This window comes from Rhinoderma darwinii, chromosome 11 (genome assembly GCF_050947455.1).
Source record: "Rhinoderma darwinii isolate aRhiDar2 chromosome 11, aRhiDar2.hap1, whole genome shotgun sequence".
In the NCBI taxonomy this organism is placed as follows: domain Eukaryota; kingdom Metazoa; phylum Chordata; class Amphibia; order Anura; family Rhinodermatidae; genus Rhinoderma; species Rhinoderma darwinii.
Window position 1 is genome coordinate 62,746,805 of NC_134697.1, and position 18,727 is coordinate 62,765,531.

An 18,727-nucleotide genomic window follows, 5' to 3' on the forward strand; every position below is an offset into this window, starting at 1 on the left:
GTCGTGCAATCCCTCATGACCAATTAGTTAAGAGGAACGCACTGATTAGAATAGTGTGTGCACCCATGTGGGGGTAAATTCAGTGGGTACAATAGCGCACATTAGCTTAGTTTTGATAGGACATTGAATTGATGCCCTCATATAAAGATGTCTTTGTCCATAATGGATTCCCTTTATCTTAATTTTGTTTTCCCCAGCTGTAGTCTATATAATGCATTGACAGCCGTACTGTTACTATGGTATGGGCTCATAATATTACCTTTTATTTCATCTGGAAACTGTAATACAGCTATGATAACATAAAATAAAGATAAAATAAGACGTGTACTAGTAATGCTTGTTTGCTGATACTTGTATCCTCAAGGGATAATTCAGCGTGTGACAGATTCCCTTTAAACTGTGGAGAAGTAGTGGCTCATGGAAAAGATGGCTCTGACTGCTGATCCTTGTCATTTCATAATTTGTCTGATATGTGATTTACATTTCACTTTAGATCAGAGATAAAGGGTTGCCATGAATATGATTAAAATTCACTGAGTAGAGTTAAACATTGTCTATCTGATAAAAAATCCCTTTGATATCAGTTTTGGAGGACCTTGTTAAAGTGAACATTTGTGAAAGACAGGTCTGACAGTTTTTCCTTTTTCTTTGAAGGTCGAAATATGACAAAGTGGGCTTTTGTAAGACAGAAAGCCAATTATTTTTCTTTTCATTATTTCTATTGTGGCACAGGAGGTGGCAAAAGGTCAAAAAGAACAAAAAGAGCTAAATGTACATTTTACCTTTCTATCCTGGCAGAGTTTGGTGTACCCGATAACAGGAATCATATTTTATAGAAAAGGGCATTTTGTCCATTGGCTCATAGTGTACATCACGGGAAGAACGGCTATTACGTAGTTAAAGCGGAACTGCCATTAACTCTTTTATAGCAAATGGTCCTTTCTCCAAGTGCCTGACCTCAAGGTTTCATCTGGGATTCTAGACATATATTAACCTTAGTTCTTCAATATGAAGTTGGTCCTTGCTCCTTTAATATATATGTATGGTACGTTTTGTTCAAGTTTCCAATCTTCAGTTTATTTTATGAATCACCTAATAATAAGGCAACCCTATATAGATTATGTAACATATATATTACACCTAGTAGCCTCATGAGACAACAAGGAATACCATAAATACATGATTCAATGTGTTCATTAGCAAATGCTTTTGGCAGTATTATGGTTCAATACAACTTCCCAGCTATATGGTGCCATAATAGCGCACCCATAGACTTATGTGGGGCCCCACTGTACTTCTATATGCCTCCAATTCCATACGGAGGTTTTTCTTACTGTTAATTGAGGATGAATTCAACAAATAAAATTGTGGCATGCTGAGCTATTGGAGAATGTCTCCATAGTTTGGGGCTGTGTGGAGCTCCATATGGTGTCATACAGAGTCCCACACTACAGCGTTCTGCACATGGCTCTGCTATTTGCATGAGACCTTAATCCCATCGAGCTGTCACTGTCAGTATATAAAATCAGATCTATTATTTAAAGGTATTTTCTGTTTTGATTTGTGTATTTTTTAGGGAGAGACTGGTGCTATTGGCCAACTAGGAGTTCCAGGCCAGCAGGGTGAAAAGGTAAATGATCACACGGATGATGAAAATTTGGTTTTATGACTTGTTTTTCTTCTTCATTTTACTTCATGAGAACAAAAACATTGACATTTTTTTTTTTTACACCTACACAGTGACTAGAGATATAGGTCACAGCACAGATTTTTTTCATTGTAAGTTAATTTTTTATATTTTTTTACACTTGCAGGGAGCTACAGGAACTAAGGGAGAACAAGGGACTTCTGGACCTCGAGTGAGTAAAACTGTATTTTTATAGAAGAAAATATTAGGTCGGTAATGTAAGTACTTATTAGAATTACAACATTGTGATGAATATACACACATTATGGACAACCTAAACTAATGTGCATAAGAATATTTTCCGTTATTTTTCTACTTTGAATGTAAAATTCTTTACAATTACTGGTACCGTATAATTGTATAAACTACAATGCATTATAATGTTGAATAAAATTACAGGGGTTTGAAGTTTTATCATATCAGTGTCAGTAAACACGGTTGTAGAATACTGCAGAAATAACTATCTACAAAGTTGTGGAGTAAGTGTTCCCTACTCTTGTAATAAGTCTGCCAGATGGACACATACATGGCGCACGTCTTTCACATCCGGCAGGTCATTTGCCTTAATGTCCTACCAATCCAAGGCAGTACTGATAACTTTGAAAGAAAATCCCAACACACCAGTGTGAAAGCAATGTTATCTTTTTTCAATGCCCTTATGTCAGAAAACTGTTCTAACAACATTGCCCAATATCCTATATTGTGTTGAAAATCGCTCCATAAACTTATATCTCAGGGAGCACAACTTCTATAAATTAATTTGTAGATGTAGTGCATATATGAAGACATATATATATATATTTTTTTTATTTATTTATTTTTTTTCTGCTGCCTGAGGCGAAAATTGAAATGGCGCCCCCAAGATCTTGATTGACATCCCCCTGGCTGTTCTACATCATTACCAGCCTCACAAAAAAAAAATCATACCACCCATTATCTCGCAATTTCTGCAGTTAGATGTCTTCAGCTTCTAACTTTTCAAACATTTCTGCACCTATAAACAAAGATAAAATTCTCATAGTGCCACACACTGTGCCCCTAAATGTAAAAGCCCCTGTAAATAGTGCCCCTGTAGAAAGTGCCCTACATAGATTCCCCTGTAGATAGTAGCCCCTGTAGACAGCGCCCCACATAGAGCCCCCTGTAGATAGTGCCCCACATATAGCCCCCTGTAGATAGTACCCCTCATATGACCACCCCTGTAGATAGTGCTCCACATATAGCCCCCACATATAGCCCCCCGTAGATGATGTTCCACATATAGCCCCCACATACAGCCCCCCTGTAGGTAGTGCTCCACATATAGCCCCTCACACTTTTAACAGAAAAAAAAACTTTACATACTCACCTAAACCCATTCCCGTGCCATCCTCCTGCAAAGCAGGCCTGCTCTCTCCTGAGCGGGTCTGCCGGGGCTGAATGAAGGCGCTGAGTGGCAGGGAAAGTCATTCTGCCTGGCCAATCAGCGCCTTTCAACATTGCGCCATTGAAAGGCGCTGATTGGCAGGCTGCCTTGCCCTGTTATTTAACGATGCGCTTTCACTGAACCTGTCATTCCTGCAGACCTGAATAATTCAGGTCTCAGCACACGATACAGCTGCTCTGTATATAAAAAGTAAAAATAATTTTTAATAAAAAGTATTTTAAAAACTTGTACCAATCGCAATGGTAGGCATTTGTATTTAAAAAAAACAAACGATTTCAAAGGTGTACATAGCCTTTAAAGGTTGGATTTTTTTCAGCATGACAAGATCAATGTGCTACCTGTGCTGTTAGCAAAAGTCTTCATTTACTGTATCCTTTAAAGTTCATTCTATAGGCTGCTGTTGTAATCTATAGGAATTCTATGTGTTCAAATGTACATTAGTGATTACCTATTGTTTTTACAGGGTCCTAAGGGAGAAGCTGGGAAATCCAGCCTTGTGGAATATAATAGCAACCTCAGTGAAGCACTACAGGTGAGCAATGAAATGGTATAACAAGTATTACATATGTATTTCCTTGTATAGTATGTGAAGTACATGTTTTTCTTTTACATGTTAATAATATCTTATATAAGAGTCACAGAATTAAAGGATAGCGGCAAATATCTGTACTGGACTGTAATGTATCAGGATTCAGCAGTGTTGTATGGTGACAATAGTATCCGAGGATTATAGAACCTGCTTTTAGCCTCTGTATTATCAATTGACATAACGATTTTACATTTATAGCCGAAAAGCTAAGAGGTTAAAAAAGGCTTTATCATTCCGCCTCATTGTGCAACCAGTCCATTTATTGGAATTTCAGGCTACTCGAAATGCAATTAGAATTGCGCCTGCTTTTCCTTTTGCCTGTAAGGGGAAGTCTATACACTACACGTTTTCTTGGCCTTTAATATCTTAGTGTCGCCCATCTCTATTCCACATTCTTTTCCTAACCAAGCCACACACAGGCTTAATACAATGTAATTTAGGAGATATTGATCAGCTAGCTGTTTGAAATGCACGGACCTGTACAGGGAGACATTACTGCCTACACAGTTTGTTGTTTGTTATAAAGTATAAGATCCTTGTAGGTACTTAAAAAATCTGATAGTTTTTTAATTGTGATTGTCATTACATTTTTGTTAACAAATACAAAAGTATAAGACATAAAGATACGGACAGTATAAAAGAAAAACAATATTGCCATGTCATCACTATTGGTCAGTAATGGTAGTAAAATTATATACCAAGGAACTAAATACATTACATTTCGAGTAACTGATAAGGAAAAATAAGGAAAAAAACATTTCATGAAGGGTCAAAATTTTACATAAATTGTTGGATGGTTGTCCCTCAAAAATAATCTATTACCTATCCACAAGATAGGTGATTACTTTATGATCGCTGCAGGTCCGACCATTGGAACCCCCTGCAATCACGAAGGTCCTGTGTCCCCTGTTTGATTGAAGTGGTGGATATATATCCGCACTACTACTTCTTTCATTCTCTATGGGACTGATGGAAATGGCCAAGTACAGCGCTCAGCTATCTCCATTAGTCCCATAGAGATTGAATGGAGTAGTAGTGGGCAAACAAGTCCACTGCTCCATTCAAATGGGGGACACAAGACTCTCGTTCTCGCAATAGCTGTGGGTTCCATGTGGTCGGACGCACAGCGATTATACATTTATCCCTGATCTTTTGCATAGGTGATCAATTATTTTTGTGGGACAACCCTTTTAAGATGGATAGATCGTACAGTCTATGCAAAATAAACCGCATCAGACCTATCCATGGTTTTAAATTTGGAAGCTGTGAGCTTTTCCATATTCCTAACATCTCAATCTTGTAGATGGAGTAATATTCTTCTAGTTTAGGAAAGAAACATTGAGAATATGCTGCGGGTATAAGTAGGAGTAGCCTGGCACTCATTTTAGAGAGGGATTTCAGGGGGCATTGAGAGGAGGTACAAGGGTCCATGGTATGTGTATTCCAGGGTGTGCTGGAAAAGGGAGAGCACATGGTTCCAATAATCATGTTTATGCACTAAACATGATGAGATGCAATAAAATGAAATAAAATAAATAATGATAGTCATTGAGGTTATACCTTGCTCAGAGGGATTTTATTTTAAAGATACAAATAAAGTATAATGGTCCAATATGTGAATCTATCACAGGGAATAATTGTCACAAAAAATGGAAAAATGGAGCTGGAATACAGCCGTGTGCATGATGCCTTTATAGAATGGGGTCCCCTGTTTGAGGCCTTTATCTATTGGCCAGAGCACAGAGCGGCTTAAGCCTCTTATTTTGGAGGACCCTGTATGTCCATGCATTATATGGGCATCCTATGGATTTTTACACCCTGTGGTGGCGCTGTCGGATAATTAAATACTGGATGCCGGGTTACCCAACAGATTACCGCTGATCACTGGGATTTCCAGCAATGGAGCTTGTTTAACGCAATCACCATTACGTGTTTTAGACCATTTCTGAATAATTTTCTATGAAAATTGTTATTTTACATGTTTTTATTTTTAAAATGTATTTTACTGTAGTATATAGCTAAATCATTCTATTGAAATATGTTTAAAATAGAAATGTATAAAGTGATCTGAGAAATTAACACAAATTATGTAGGGATTACAAAATCTTGTAATGATAAGGCAGATACAATTTTTGTTGTTTTTTCTTGTCTTTAGGGTCCTCCTGGACCTCCAGGTCCACCAGGTTTATCAGGTCAAAAGGTAAGTGCCAGGGAAAACAAACCCACATAATTGAGATTAGCTTTATATTCACATTTCTGGCTTCCCTTTGCATTGTATTTGATCATGCTGACATTGCTCAATGGTGGTTTAAAGAGGCTCTGTCACCAGATTTTGCAGCCCCTATCTGCTATTGCAGCAGATAGGCGCTGCAATATAGATTACAGTAACGGTTTTATTTTTAAAAAACGAGCATTTTTGGCCAAGTTATGACCATTTTTGTAGTTATGCAAATGAGGCTTGCAAAAGTCCAAGTGGGTGTGTTTAAAAGTAAAAGTCCAAGTGGGCGTGTATTATGTGCGTACATCGGGGCGTTTTTAATACTTTTACTAGCTGGCCGTTCTGATGAGAAGTATCATCCACTTCTCTTCAGAACGCCCAGCTTCTGGCAGTGCCGATCTGTGACGTCACTCACAGGTCCTGCATCGTGTCGGACACATCGGCACCAGAGGCTTCAGTTGATTCTGCAGCAGCATCGGCGTTAGCAGGTAAGTCGATGTAGCTACTTACCTGCAAACGCCGATGCTGCTGCAGAATCATCTGTAGCCTCTGGTGCCGGTGTCCTCGCTCGTCTGACACGATGCAGGACCTGTGAGTGACGACACAGCGTGATCTCTCGAGAACACGCTGTGTCTGCACTGCCAGAAGCTGGGCGTTCTGAAGAGAAGTGGATGATACTTCTCATCAGAACGGCCAGCTAGTAAAAGTATTAAAAACGCCCCGATGTACGCACATAATACACGCCCACTTGGACTTTTACTTTTAAACACACCCACTTGGACTTTTGCAAGCCTCATTTGCATAACTACAAAAATGGTCATAACTTGGCCAAAAATGATCGTTTTTTAAAAATAAAAACGTTACTGTAATCTACATTGCAGCGCCAATCTGCTGCAATAGCAGATAGGGGCTGCAAAATCTGGTGACAGAGCCTCTTTAAGAATCTTGAGTACAGATACATACACTATATGCAAAAAAAGTCTTTGACAAACATTTTATGGTATATTAAAGGGTTTTCCCACAAGGGACATTTGACATATCCAGAGGATATGACATAAATGTCAGATAAATGCCACCTCTGGGACCCGCACCTACCTCTAGAACGGGCCCCCTAAACCCCGTTCTAGCTTTGTCTGCTATTGCTGACTCCCGGCCACTTCCTGACTTTATGATCGGGAGTTACAAAAACAGTGTAGCTCAGTAAGCTATACTGTTTTCACCTTCATGGTTGGAAATCAGCCGACACACAAAGAGGTAGAATGGGGTTTAGGGGCCCCGTTCTAGAGATAGGTGTGGGTCCCAGAGGTATGACATATTCTGTGGATATGTCAAAAATGTCCCTCGTGGGAAAACCCCTTTAAGCTCCTTTCATCCCTCAGTCTTAAAATTGTGATCGTTATGAAAGTCTCATAGAAGTGAGTATTTTCTTTGTTAGGAAACACATTTTTTCTTTTTGGCGAAAATGCACTGATTCCATAGATTCAAAATGATAAAAGAAATTAGAAAACATTAATGTAGCATCACAAGTATTTCAATGTGTATTGACCAATCCTAGTAGACATGAGTTTGGCAAAACATTGTATATATAAAAAGAAATACCATACTATTGTTCATATTCAATAGGAATTTTGGATGAAGCACTTCTTCTTCAGGTTTTTATTTTTATTTTGGGGCTTGGGCCTGTGGCCAGAATATTGCTTCCTGTTATAAAAGTTAAATTTTCAGCTCATTTGCTAAATTTCAGTCCTCAAATCATCCACTTTGAGCTACCTGTATGTACATACAATTAATAGTTGGGTGCTATTTTTCTTTGTTAGGGTGAAATTGGATTACCTGGTGCTCCTGGCCATGATGGAGACAAGGTAAGTTGTTATTTCTTGCATGTACAATATTATTTTAGGACTAAGAATTTCTTACAAATACAGATGTCTCCACCTTTACCTTTGCTTGAATTTAGTTACGTTAACTCCAAATTCTCATAAAAAATAATTCACTACAATATCACGACATGCCAGCCAAACCGTTGACAGGCTGCAATTCGGATCACAACCACTGAATGGCCATACATAGACACATATAGCATAGACATCTTCGGACAGAGTATCGCAAAGTCAATATTTTTTTTTTAAAGTGGGTCATCTTGCGCCACACAGCTCAGGATATATGTTGAGATAAGAGGAAAGGTAAGGAAGGACACATCTATATAAAAACCAAACACTTGGTCTGAAATCAAAAAGTTGTTTTTTCTATGAGTGTGTTATGTTGTGATCTTCACTGTTTTCTCACTTGCTTCATTTTGAAGTCAATTAGAAAAACATCAAGTGGGTGAATCCATATTGCATAAGATTCGCGCATTTTTCATTGTATTATCACATTGTTGCTGTAATATTTAATTGTGTGGTTTTAGGGACCTCGGGGGAAAACTGGTGAGGCTGGACCCCCTGGTCCACCAGGACAGGATGGACTTCAAGGACCAAAGGGTGACACAGGTTCCAGAGGAATACAAGGGCCAAAGGGAGATAAAGGGGATGTAGGACAAACCGGTTCACCCGTAAGTATCAATGTAAAGAATGTGTATGGTCCAGAACATAGGTACTGTAGCAATGGTTTTATTACATACTGAGAGAGGAGCTGACACTTCTCCTGACCAATCTTACTTGTCTTGCCTTCCCCATGAAATAACAGTGCTGGAGTATCTTATCTTGGAACTCTGCAATATGCCTTTCCTCTGCTATTTCTCCTAGAAATATATAAATAAATTGACAACGGTATTACCATTCCTCTTGTTAATAGTATGTGTACCTAATAATAATAATCTTTATTTATATAGCACCTACATATTCCGCAGCCCTTTACAATTCAGGGGGTTCATGTACTGACAATATCAGACATTACATAGTGACAAAACGAATTAACAATTCAAACAAGAGGAGTGAGGACCCTGTTCACAAGAGCTTACAATCTATGAGGAAATAAGGGAGACACAAAATGTAAAAAGTGCCTGTAAAGTACAATGGTCCGGACATCTTTTATACATATGGGGTAGTACACATAAAGCTGCATGAGCCGGTCACCAGCCAGTGTATGTGTATGACAGACATGAAGTGCATTGGGGTGCAAGGAGCATGGGGGATACTGCTGAATGATGGGGTCAAATTCCAATGACTAATGTAATAATGGAGCAAAGGAAAGGAGTCAGATTAGGGAATGTTATAGGCTTGTCTATAAAGATGTGTTTTCAGGGCATGTTTAAAACTGTGGATGTTGGGTATTAATCTGATTGTCTTGGGTAGCTCGTTCCAGAGAACTGGTGCAGCACAAGAGAAATCTTGGAGACGGGAGTGGGAGGTTCTAATAATGGAGGATGTTAATCTAAGGTCATTGGCAGAACGTAGACCACGAGTAGGGTGGTAGACAGAGATGAGGGAGGAGATGTAAGGTGGTGCAGCATTGTGGAGAGCTTTGTGGGTGAGAGTAATAAGTTTGGATTTTATTCTGAGGAGAATGGGCAACCAGTGCAGTGACAGGCACAGGGTAGAGGCATTGGTGTAGTGGTCCAGTGCAGTGCAGGGCACAGGGTAGAGGCGTTGGTGTAGCGGTCCAGTGCAGTACAGGGCACAGGGTAGAGGCGTTGGTGTAGCGGTCCAGTGCAGTACAGGGCACAGGGTAGAGGCATTGATGTAGTAGTTGGTCAGAAAGATGAGCCTGGCTGCTGAAGTAAGGATAGATTGGAGAGGGCAGAGTTTAGTGAGGTGAAGACCGATTAGTAATAAGTTACAGTAGTCAAGAGGAGAGTGAATGTGAGCAACAATAAGAGAATTGGCTGTTTCCAGAGTAAAAAATGACGGATTCTGGAGATGTTTTTGAGGTAAAGGTGACAGGAGTGTGAAACTGATTGAATGTGCAGAATAACCCCAAGAGAGCGGAGTTAAGGTAGTACCACACATTGAGATGGAGACATCAGGTTCAGGTAGGTTAGTAGATGGTCGAAACAGCTCAGTTTAGAAAGATTCAGTTTCAGATAGAGAGAGGACATGATGTTAGAGACAGCAGACAGACAATCACTGGTGTTTTGTATTAGAGTGGAGATGATGTCACAGTGAGAGGTATATAATTGGGTGTCATCAGCGTAGAGATGGCACTGGAATCCAAATCTGCTGATGGTTTGTAGGGACTGTGTAGAGAGAAAATAGGAGCGGACCTAGGACTGAACCCTGAGGAACCCCTATAGCAAGAGGAGGAGGAAAAATAAGTAGAAACAGAAAATTATACAATGAACCAGAAGTTTGAGAGATAGGAAGACAACAAAGAGAGAGCAGTGTCTTTAAGGCCAATAGAGTGGAACATATTAAGAAGGAGTTCTGGTCTACAGAGTCAAACTCTGCAGAAAGATCCATAAGAATCAGTATAGAGTAGTTACCGTTAGATTTAGCCATCAGGAGATCATTTGAGACTTTGGTCAGGGCAGATTCTGTGAAGTGTAGAATGTGTAAAACAGATTGTAAGGGCTCAAGAATAGAGGTAGCAGAGAGATAGTGGATTAGGCAAGAGTAAACCAAGCATTCCAGAAGTTTAGAGATGAAGGGGAGATTAGCGACAGGTCAGTATTTAGCAGCGCAGAATGGGTCAAGAGATGTTTTTTTCAGTAAAGGGATTATAACGTCATGTTTAAAAGAGGAGGGAAAAATTACAGAAAAAGAGAGAGGTTAGTGACAGCCGGGGAGTGAGGCTGAAGGATGAGAAGAAAAAAGGAGCCTAGAAACTTCCTCTGTTATTGAGTCAAATGCTGAAAGTGAAGAAGAGGGAGTGCGGGAGGGAAGGGGATCGATGTTACTAGGGGACTGGTAGACAATATCATGCTGGATGTTGTAAATTTTAACTTTAAAATAAGTGTCCAGGTCTTAAAGGGGTTTTCCTGCCACGGACATTTATGACATATCCCCATGCTTTTTCTGAGGATATCCACAGGATATGTCATAATTGTCAGATAAATGCGGGTCCCAGAGGCACCTATTTCTAAAACGTGGTTTAGGGGGCCCGGTTTTGGAGATAGGTGCAGGTCCCAGAGGTGGGACCCGCATCTATCTGGCATTTATGACATATCCTGTGGATATCCTCAGAAAAATCATGGTTGAACAGCAGCACATGTCTCCCAAATTTCAATCAATATGTTTGTTTATTAGTCAAACATCCAGTAAAAAATGGCAACGTTTCAACCCGTGACAAGTGGAGGGTCTTTCTCAAGCTTCCACTTGTCACGGGTCGAAACATTGCCATTTTTTACTGGATGTTTAACCAATAAAAGAACATATTGATTGAAATTTGGGAGACGTGTGCTGCTGTTCAACCATGCTTTTTCTGAGGATTACATTACGTCAGACTGAGTTTGTCTGATTTTACAGTGTGACACCTCTTCTGATATCGGGATTTGTGCTCCTTCAAATACTTTATTTTTTGGATTATATCCTGTGGATATGTCATAAATGTCCCTGGTGGGAAAATCCCTTTAAGCCCTGAGATGTGTGATAGGCGTCTGTACCTACATAGTATAACACTGGTATATAACCAATTGTACACATGAGGGGCTACAGGGATGTACTCTGTATATGGTGATATAGTGTATTCAATTATATGGAAATGCATATTTGAGCACAATTATTAAACATCTATATAAAACAGAGAAATCCCTAATATAAAACCAAGCATGAACTGGTGCATTGACCGAAAACGATTAGAGAAACCTACAAAAGAAAAAAGATCAATACTAGCACAAATGTATGAGTATAAAAAAATATATGTTTTGTTATGGAATAGATACAACACATTTAAAAAAAGATGAGTCACACAATGAAAAAAAGGCGTCAACCTGTGCAGGACAGGATGTAATGTGATCAAGGCATGCACATACATACATGTAAATGTACAGGCTGTGTATAACAAGAGTCTAGAGAAACACTGGCTGTGTCTAAATGAAGTCAGGTAGGTACTTATCATGTATCAAAAGACAGTGTATAGTAAGCTGCTGGATGCAAGTAGAAATCAATAGACCTCTGCAATGTGCATGAGTGAAGAAACCATGTGAGGTGCAGGTAGCAGAAGCAAAAAGCCGGAAACCGGCAGAAATCACCAAACCTGGAACATGAACGCCAGACACAGATCCAGAGAGATGTACATACCAGGGTTCATAGTCCTGCTAAAGGACAAAGCCCGACGCGCGTTTCGGCAGATGCCTTAGTCCGGGGGTGTCAGATGAAGATTGATAAGTCAAATAATAATGTCCAGTTGTCAATTTATTAATACATTTGCTGGAGGGTGGTTAATAGACCTAAGACAGAATTCAGCAGACTCATAGCAGTCAGAGGCAGGGAGCACTCTCCTTATGAACACGGCGGACTATATGACTCTGCTGTATTCTGTCTTCTGTATTAACCAAACAGGACAATTTTTTTGTGCTGTTTGGTCTAATAGTCCAGTGGACCTGTCACTATAATATGCTGCCATTAAGTAGAGCAGCATATTATGGTGACAGAACCACTTTAAATGGGCTGCCCACGTTGGACAATCCTTTTTCTTTTTTTAGAAGGGTCCCCCTATAAGCTGACCACAGGTGTCCTGCTGCTGGATCCCCTAATGATTAGCTGTAGTCTGGAGGTTTTACACAGTACTTATTGAAAGCAATGGGTTGCCCGTTTAATGCATAGGTATGCTGGGTCCTCCAGAGTGAGATACTCTCTTTGTAGTAGTTCTCTGCTCTGGCTGATTGGTCGAAGTCCTGAGTGAGATACTCTGCTCTATTAACTCAGAATGCCCTAATAGGTTATTTAAAGATGTGTTTTCTATACCACATAACCCCATTTAATTAATCATTAACATTAAATAAATTGTATATACATTTGTGCTATGTGATATAGCATAAATTTATTTTCTTTGTCATCAGAGTCTTGAGATTTAAATTGATTGTGCAGTATCAGCTTTGACTTATATATATTTTTTTAAATGTATTTTAGGGTCTTGATGGCCCCACTGGAGAGAAAGGAGAACAAGGTGACCAAGGACCTTTGGGACCCCCAGGTCTTACTGGCCCAATTGGACTTCCAGGACTCACAGTAAGATTTTCCCTCAAGATAATTCCAAATTAACGTGTGTGTGTGTGTGTGTGTGTGTGTGTGTGTGTGTATATACGTGCCTAATAAAATGGTTTTAAATTAATTCATAACCAAGGAACACTCATACATAACATTATCACAAAGGAAAGGAATTGATTACAAAATGTACATATTACAAATAATAAAAGCCCAATAAGTTCCTTATCTTCAGACTAGATAAGAAATAAGGAGATGAAAGTTCTCTTTTGTGCTAATATGTATGGATGGAGTCCCGTCTGAAATTATGTTCATCTATTGTAACTAGGGAGAGAAAGGAGAGACTGGGGAGAAAGGAGATTCTGGAAACACGGTAAATACATTTTGTATTCATATTAATATTTCTATGTGTATTCAAAAATGAGCTGATTGTAAAAAACAAAAAAAGGTGATATTCCCTCTGAAAAATATCCACGCTAGAATGCACTTCAAGTTCTTCTACATCAAACTTTGCAAACCACTCCGCTATGGAACTTGCTTTATTTGAAGGGTCATTGTATGCTGTAGCACTGGGGTTTCCCTTTACTAGAACTAAAGGGTCTTGTTCAAACCATGAAAAATAGCCCAAAGGAGTTTTTCCCATAAAAAAACATTTATCACCTGTACGTAGGATAGGGGATAAACGCATGATTGCTAGGATTCCAACCCAGCGGTCAGACCCACCGCGATTAGACCTTTATCACCTATCATGTGGATAAGTGAAAAATGTTGTTTACGGGGAAAACCTCTTATTAGCCTAAAATTCATTCTTCACCATTCTGGAAAGTACGGTATTTGGTCAGGAAGCATCTGCCAAACTTAATGCCCTTTTACACTAGGCAATTATCGAGTAGACAAGTGTCCACAGAACGTTCGTTGGCGATAATTGTCCTGTGTAAACAGGGCAGCGATCAGCAGATGAACGAGCAAACGCTCGTTCATTTGCTGATCGTATCGTTTTCAAGAACTGAAATATTATCGTTGTCGGAAGCACATCTCCCTGTGTAAACAGGGAGACGCGCTGCCGACATGATAACAGTGTATGGGGACGAGCAATCAGGATAACGAACACTCGTCCCCATACATAGCTCCTTGTGACCGGAGCAAGTGAGCGCCAATCAACGAGCTGTCTCGTTGATCGGTGCTCATTGCACCGGACAAAATTGGCAAGTGTAATAGGGCCTAGGGTGTCTCACTGCCAGATAAAGAAGCATTATTCATCAGTCTAGAGACTACATTGCCACTGTTACAATAGCAGTGTGCATGACCCCGTTCTAAGTGATGCTTGACATTGCGCTTGGCGTTCCAGAGCTTGTGTGTGTCTGTCCATGGAAACCCAGTCAATGAGCTCCCAATTATACTGTCATTTCTAAAGGTAGTTTGTCATTCAAAAGTGAGTGTTGCAACCAAGAGGAGCGGATATGTATTCACTGCACACTTCACCATTTGGTGCTCTCATAATGTGAGCTTATGCAGTCTACTCAACTCAGCTGTACCTGTAGGTCCCAGACATTTCCATTCTACAAAAAAATTCTACTTACTCTAGAATGGCAGCCATTTGATGAACAGCGCTATATTGAAAGTGCTTACCTCTTACCTCTTTAGTACAACATAGATCTCCTTAAGAGAGAAGAAAAGTGTGTTGCACCACCTATAAGGGACTACCCTGTAACTTAATGTCCAACCTCTTCAAGAGCCTTGAAACATGAATCAGACTATCCCTGCTGGAGAACCAGTACCTTTCTTGAGGCTAGCCTCTTTAATATTACTCGTGTCACTGCTAATATTTCTCTATGGTGGTTGCATGGCTGTGGCTTTGGTTTTATGCACATATTTATTTATTTTTTTAGTTTATTGAATATCAAATACATTTTACATTAAAATCACATAAACGCCCACATTTTTACTTTCTTATCTAATTATCTCAATCCATAAACAAATGGTTTTATGCACATTATGGATGTGCCATACATAGTCAAACCTGTAATCACTGATGAAGACTAGTGCAGAAAATAAAGTAAAATATAACCTTCCTTGTTAAAAAAAAAAAAAAAAAGGAAATATATTCACTCATCTACATGCAACAATCAGCCGATCATCTGCGAAACGCTCGTTCATTCCCTGATCACATCTTTTATGCAGCATAAAATATCATCGTTGTCGGCAGCACATCTCCTTGTGTAAACAGGGAGATATGCTGCTGAGATAATGCAAATGCATGGGGACGAGCGATTGGCGTAACGATGGTTCGTCCCCAAACTAAGCGATCATTGCTCCCTTGAAAGGGAGCAACGAGTGCCGATCGACAAGCAGTATTGTCGATCAGCGCTAGTCTTAAAAGTGGTAAACACGGGCGATATCTGCCCATGTAAAATCACCTTTAGACATGGATAATGGAGCCGTGGATACACAACGTCTCACACTCGCAAATTCCTTTATTTATTCCCTATGCGTTTTCCCTGTATTGTAAGTTCGTCAGGGGACAAAGTATACTTCTGGCAGAACACAATGTCAAAACAAATCCGTATCAAATCACTGTCATAAAAGAGTAGACAGAGATGGATCCTTTTGGTAAGGCATGTGTAGATGCGGCACATATTATGTATCAGTTACTTACGTCGCTTTATATACATAGCTAAAAGGAGTTCTCCAGTTTCAGCCAATTAATTTTATTTTTTTGTAGAATTAAAAGTTATACATTTTTCCAATGGATTTTCTGTAGTAATTCCTCACGGTTTGAAAGATCTGTGCTTGCTGTTATTCAGTAGGAACATTCATGGTTTATTTCCAGTGGATATAATTCTGTCCGTGGTCATGTGATGGACACACAGGTGCGGGGATTGTTAGATTGTCATCCATCATACATCCGTCATAATTTTTAAGTAGATTATTATTAGCAGTTAGTCCTCATGAGGGCTGACTAGTCTGGAAACCCCTTCCTCTCCTAGGGCAGGCCCCCGACATGGCCAAACCTAGTAATACGAAGGGATGCCACATTTTCTTTTGCCTTTCTTTAGTGTCATATGCATCAGGAGCTTCTGTTAGTCATCCTTACTGGTTTGGTTGGACTCTGCCTGTCACTGATCTCATGGACAGGCTGGCATTTTGGATCATCCTGCCCAGTGACATTGGTGACATTATGGGCATGAAGAAGTTAGTAATTTGTGTATGAAATATCATTATTATTTTTTTGTGATTGCAGCTTTTCTAAGTCACGACTATTTATTGCTCATTAATATATTTGTGTTTCTCTAGGTGTCTGGGCCTCCTGGCCCTCCGGGCGTTCCTGGGCCTGTAGTAAGTGCACATTAATTCCTTATCTAGTTTATTTTAATGCACTTTACTATTTTATTGTGACTTTGAACAATTAGGATGTGTCTGTGGTTCTTGCTAACATAAAAAATCAAGGTCATTGTCAGATACCATTTACTTTGGATACATCTTCAGCAATGTATGCCTATTAACGCAGTTGGATAATGTTTTTCTATAGTCTCTGCTGCACTCTGCTGGAACAATATAACTATGCTCATTTTCAGCTGCTTAATTGTCTTTTTACTGATTTGTACGCAATACATAAACAGATCTGCCCTTATCTTATTCAATCATTGCTTAGATAAGAAGATCATGTATATACATATGCTTTTTGACATGGTGTCTTACAGATAATCCATGCAAGATAATTCCTAAGAGAAGGACAAGACCGTGTGTACGAATTACATCCCTGTATCAGAAGTGCCCATCTGGTACCCACACATCGCCGCCTCTGCAGCTTCCTCAGGGGTCAATATAGTATTGACCCCTGAGGAAGCTTCAGAGCCGGCGATAAGTGGGGTGTACCAGATGGGCGCTTCTGATGCAGGGATGTATTTTTTCTATATTCATACAGGCTGACATTTCCTGATATGATTCATTTGTATCTGATGTTTCATTGATAGGTATGCTATTTCTTTGGGCAGTCAGTATACTGATTATATACCCCTTGTACTTTATCATAGTTAGCACCCATAGGAGGTTTGTCCATATACAGGATTACCTCATGAGGGAGGAGTACTTGTTTTTAAATGTTTTTATGCCTTGAGCTCACGTGTGTGTTCTTTGTATTCATGGTCTAAATAAACTTTGTATGCTACTTTTGCATCTATATTGGTGCGCCAGTGCCTTTCATACACACAGTATTGTCCTTCTCTTAGAAATGATCTTGCATTTGTTATACATAGTGTGTAGTACTGAACACCCAAATACGCGATTTATTGCTGTCCCGCCATATCTATCAGCTAGTACAGCTAATTATTGACGTGGCCCGTTAGTTCTTAACCTTTTGCTAAACTCTAGCCTTGAAGGGATACAACAGAAAATTATTAACCTCTAGAAGTATGTCGTCCACGTGGTAGAGGAATTCGATATGTTCTCTGGACTCAGTATAAATGGGGGGAAAACCCAGTTGCTCCAATTGGATCCAGGGGTGGTGTCCATGGTTCCAGAAACAAAGGTGATACAGGTAGGGAAGGCCCTTGAATATTTAGGAATTCTCAAGAAGGTTGGAGGACTACCCCCTACTCTTTCCTCTTATCTAGAAAATCAGAACCAAAATAGGAACCTGGCTCAATGCCAAAAAACACAGAAAATATCCTTGGTTAAGATGATAATCTTCCCAGCTCCTGAATTGTTTTATCGCCTGCCCAGTTTGGCTCAACGATAAATATTCAGAATAAGTGAGATTATGATTAGCAACTTGATATGAGCGATATAAAAGGTCAGAATAAAACAGGGAGTTCTTAATCTTCCATCATCAGAAGGGGGTCTGGCTCTTCCCAATTTTGAGTACTTCTACATTGTCGCTCAAATTCAATATTTATTCACATTGGGAAAACTCAGTTTTTTAAGATATATTGTACAAAGGGGTGTCGGAAATGGTAGTAATATATTTCAAGCCCTAGAGTCGGGACATTTAGGTATGGATTGCTGTTACACAATAAATAAAGTGTGGATATGGAGAAAGAAGTTCCAAGGGGTGAATGTCATTTGTGCACATTAACCTACTTGGAACAATTATCATTTTAAAGGGAACCTGTCACCAGCATTTCCCCTATTAAACCAGCAATACCTGGTGGAAAGGGGTGAAAAATCATTTTTATGTAACCTATAATTATTTTCTAAGTTGGCTCTGTACTTTTAGTATTTCGCTTTTTAGTGTTCCCACGCCGTATGCTAATAAGCATAAAAGAGTCATATCTCCGTTTGAAAAGAGTCATATCTTCATTCCTCAAGTCTTTCCAAGCTTACCCCTCCTCCTTACTTTTGATTGACAGTTCCTCACCTCCCCCCAGCCCACACAAAATCCTGTGCTTGCACATCAACGTTCTATTCTGGCGCGTGTGCACAACGGGACACAATAGCGTCGCATGCGCAGTAACTAGATTTGAGGGCTGGACGAAGCAGGAAAGGGTATCGGACCATACATGACTATCCCAGAGGAGATTTTGGCATTCAGGGCGGGCCAGTTTTCGGCGATGGCATAAGGAAGGGCATAAGAAAAGTAACGAACGAGACTGCCGTATTATTACCATAAAAGGTGCAAAATGTTTGCAGACCGTTATTTACGGTCAGAGGAGGAGTTTAGGAGATGGGGTAACAGCAATGAACTTTTCACAGCAGCGGCCAGCGAGGGATGAGTAGAGTTTAATAG

The 18,727-nt window shown here is 39.7% G+C and overlaps 1 protein-coding gene across 1 annotated transcript in view; it reads left to right on the top strand.

The window, feature by feature from the left end:
* The window catches only part of LOC142662963 (uncharacterized), a 119,616-nt gene that overhangs the window by 82,888 nt on the left and 18,001 nt on the right, over window positions 1–18,727 (top strand). The window contains exons 17-25 of the mRNA XM_075841257.1: window positions 1,577–1,630; window positions 1,815–1,859; window positions 3,577–3,645; window positions 5,858–5,902; window positions 7,738–7,782; window positions 8,328–8,471; window positions 12,928–13,026; window positions 13,331–13,375; window positions 16,297–16,338. Of these exons, the coding sequence (XP_075697372.1) occupies window positions 1,577–1,630; window positions 1,815–1,859; window positions 3,577–3,645; window positions 5,858–5,902; window positions 7,738–7,782; window positions 8,328–8,471; window positions 12,928–13,026; window positions 13,331–13,375; window positions 16,297–16,338 (588 nt within the window). The remainder of the gene's footprint in view (window positions 1–1,576; window positions 1,631–1,814; window positions 1,860–3,576; window positions 3,646–5,857; window positions 5,903–7,737; window positions 7,783–8,327; window positions 8,472–12,927; window positions 13,027–13,330; window positions 13,376–16,296; window positions 16,339–18,727) is intronic.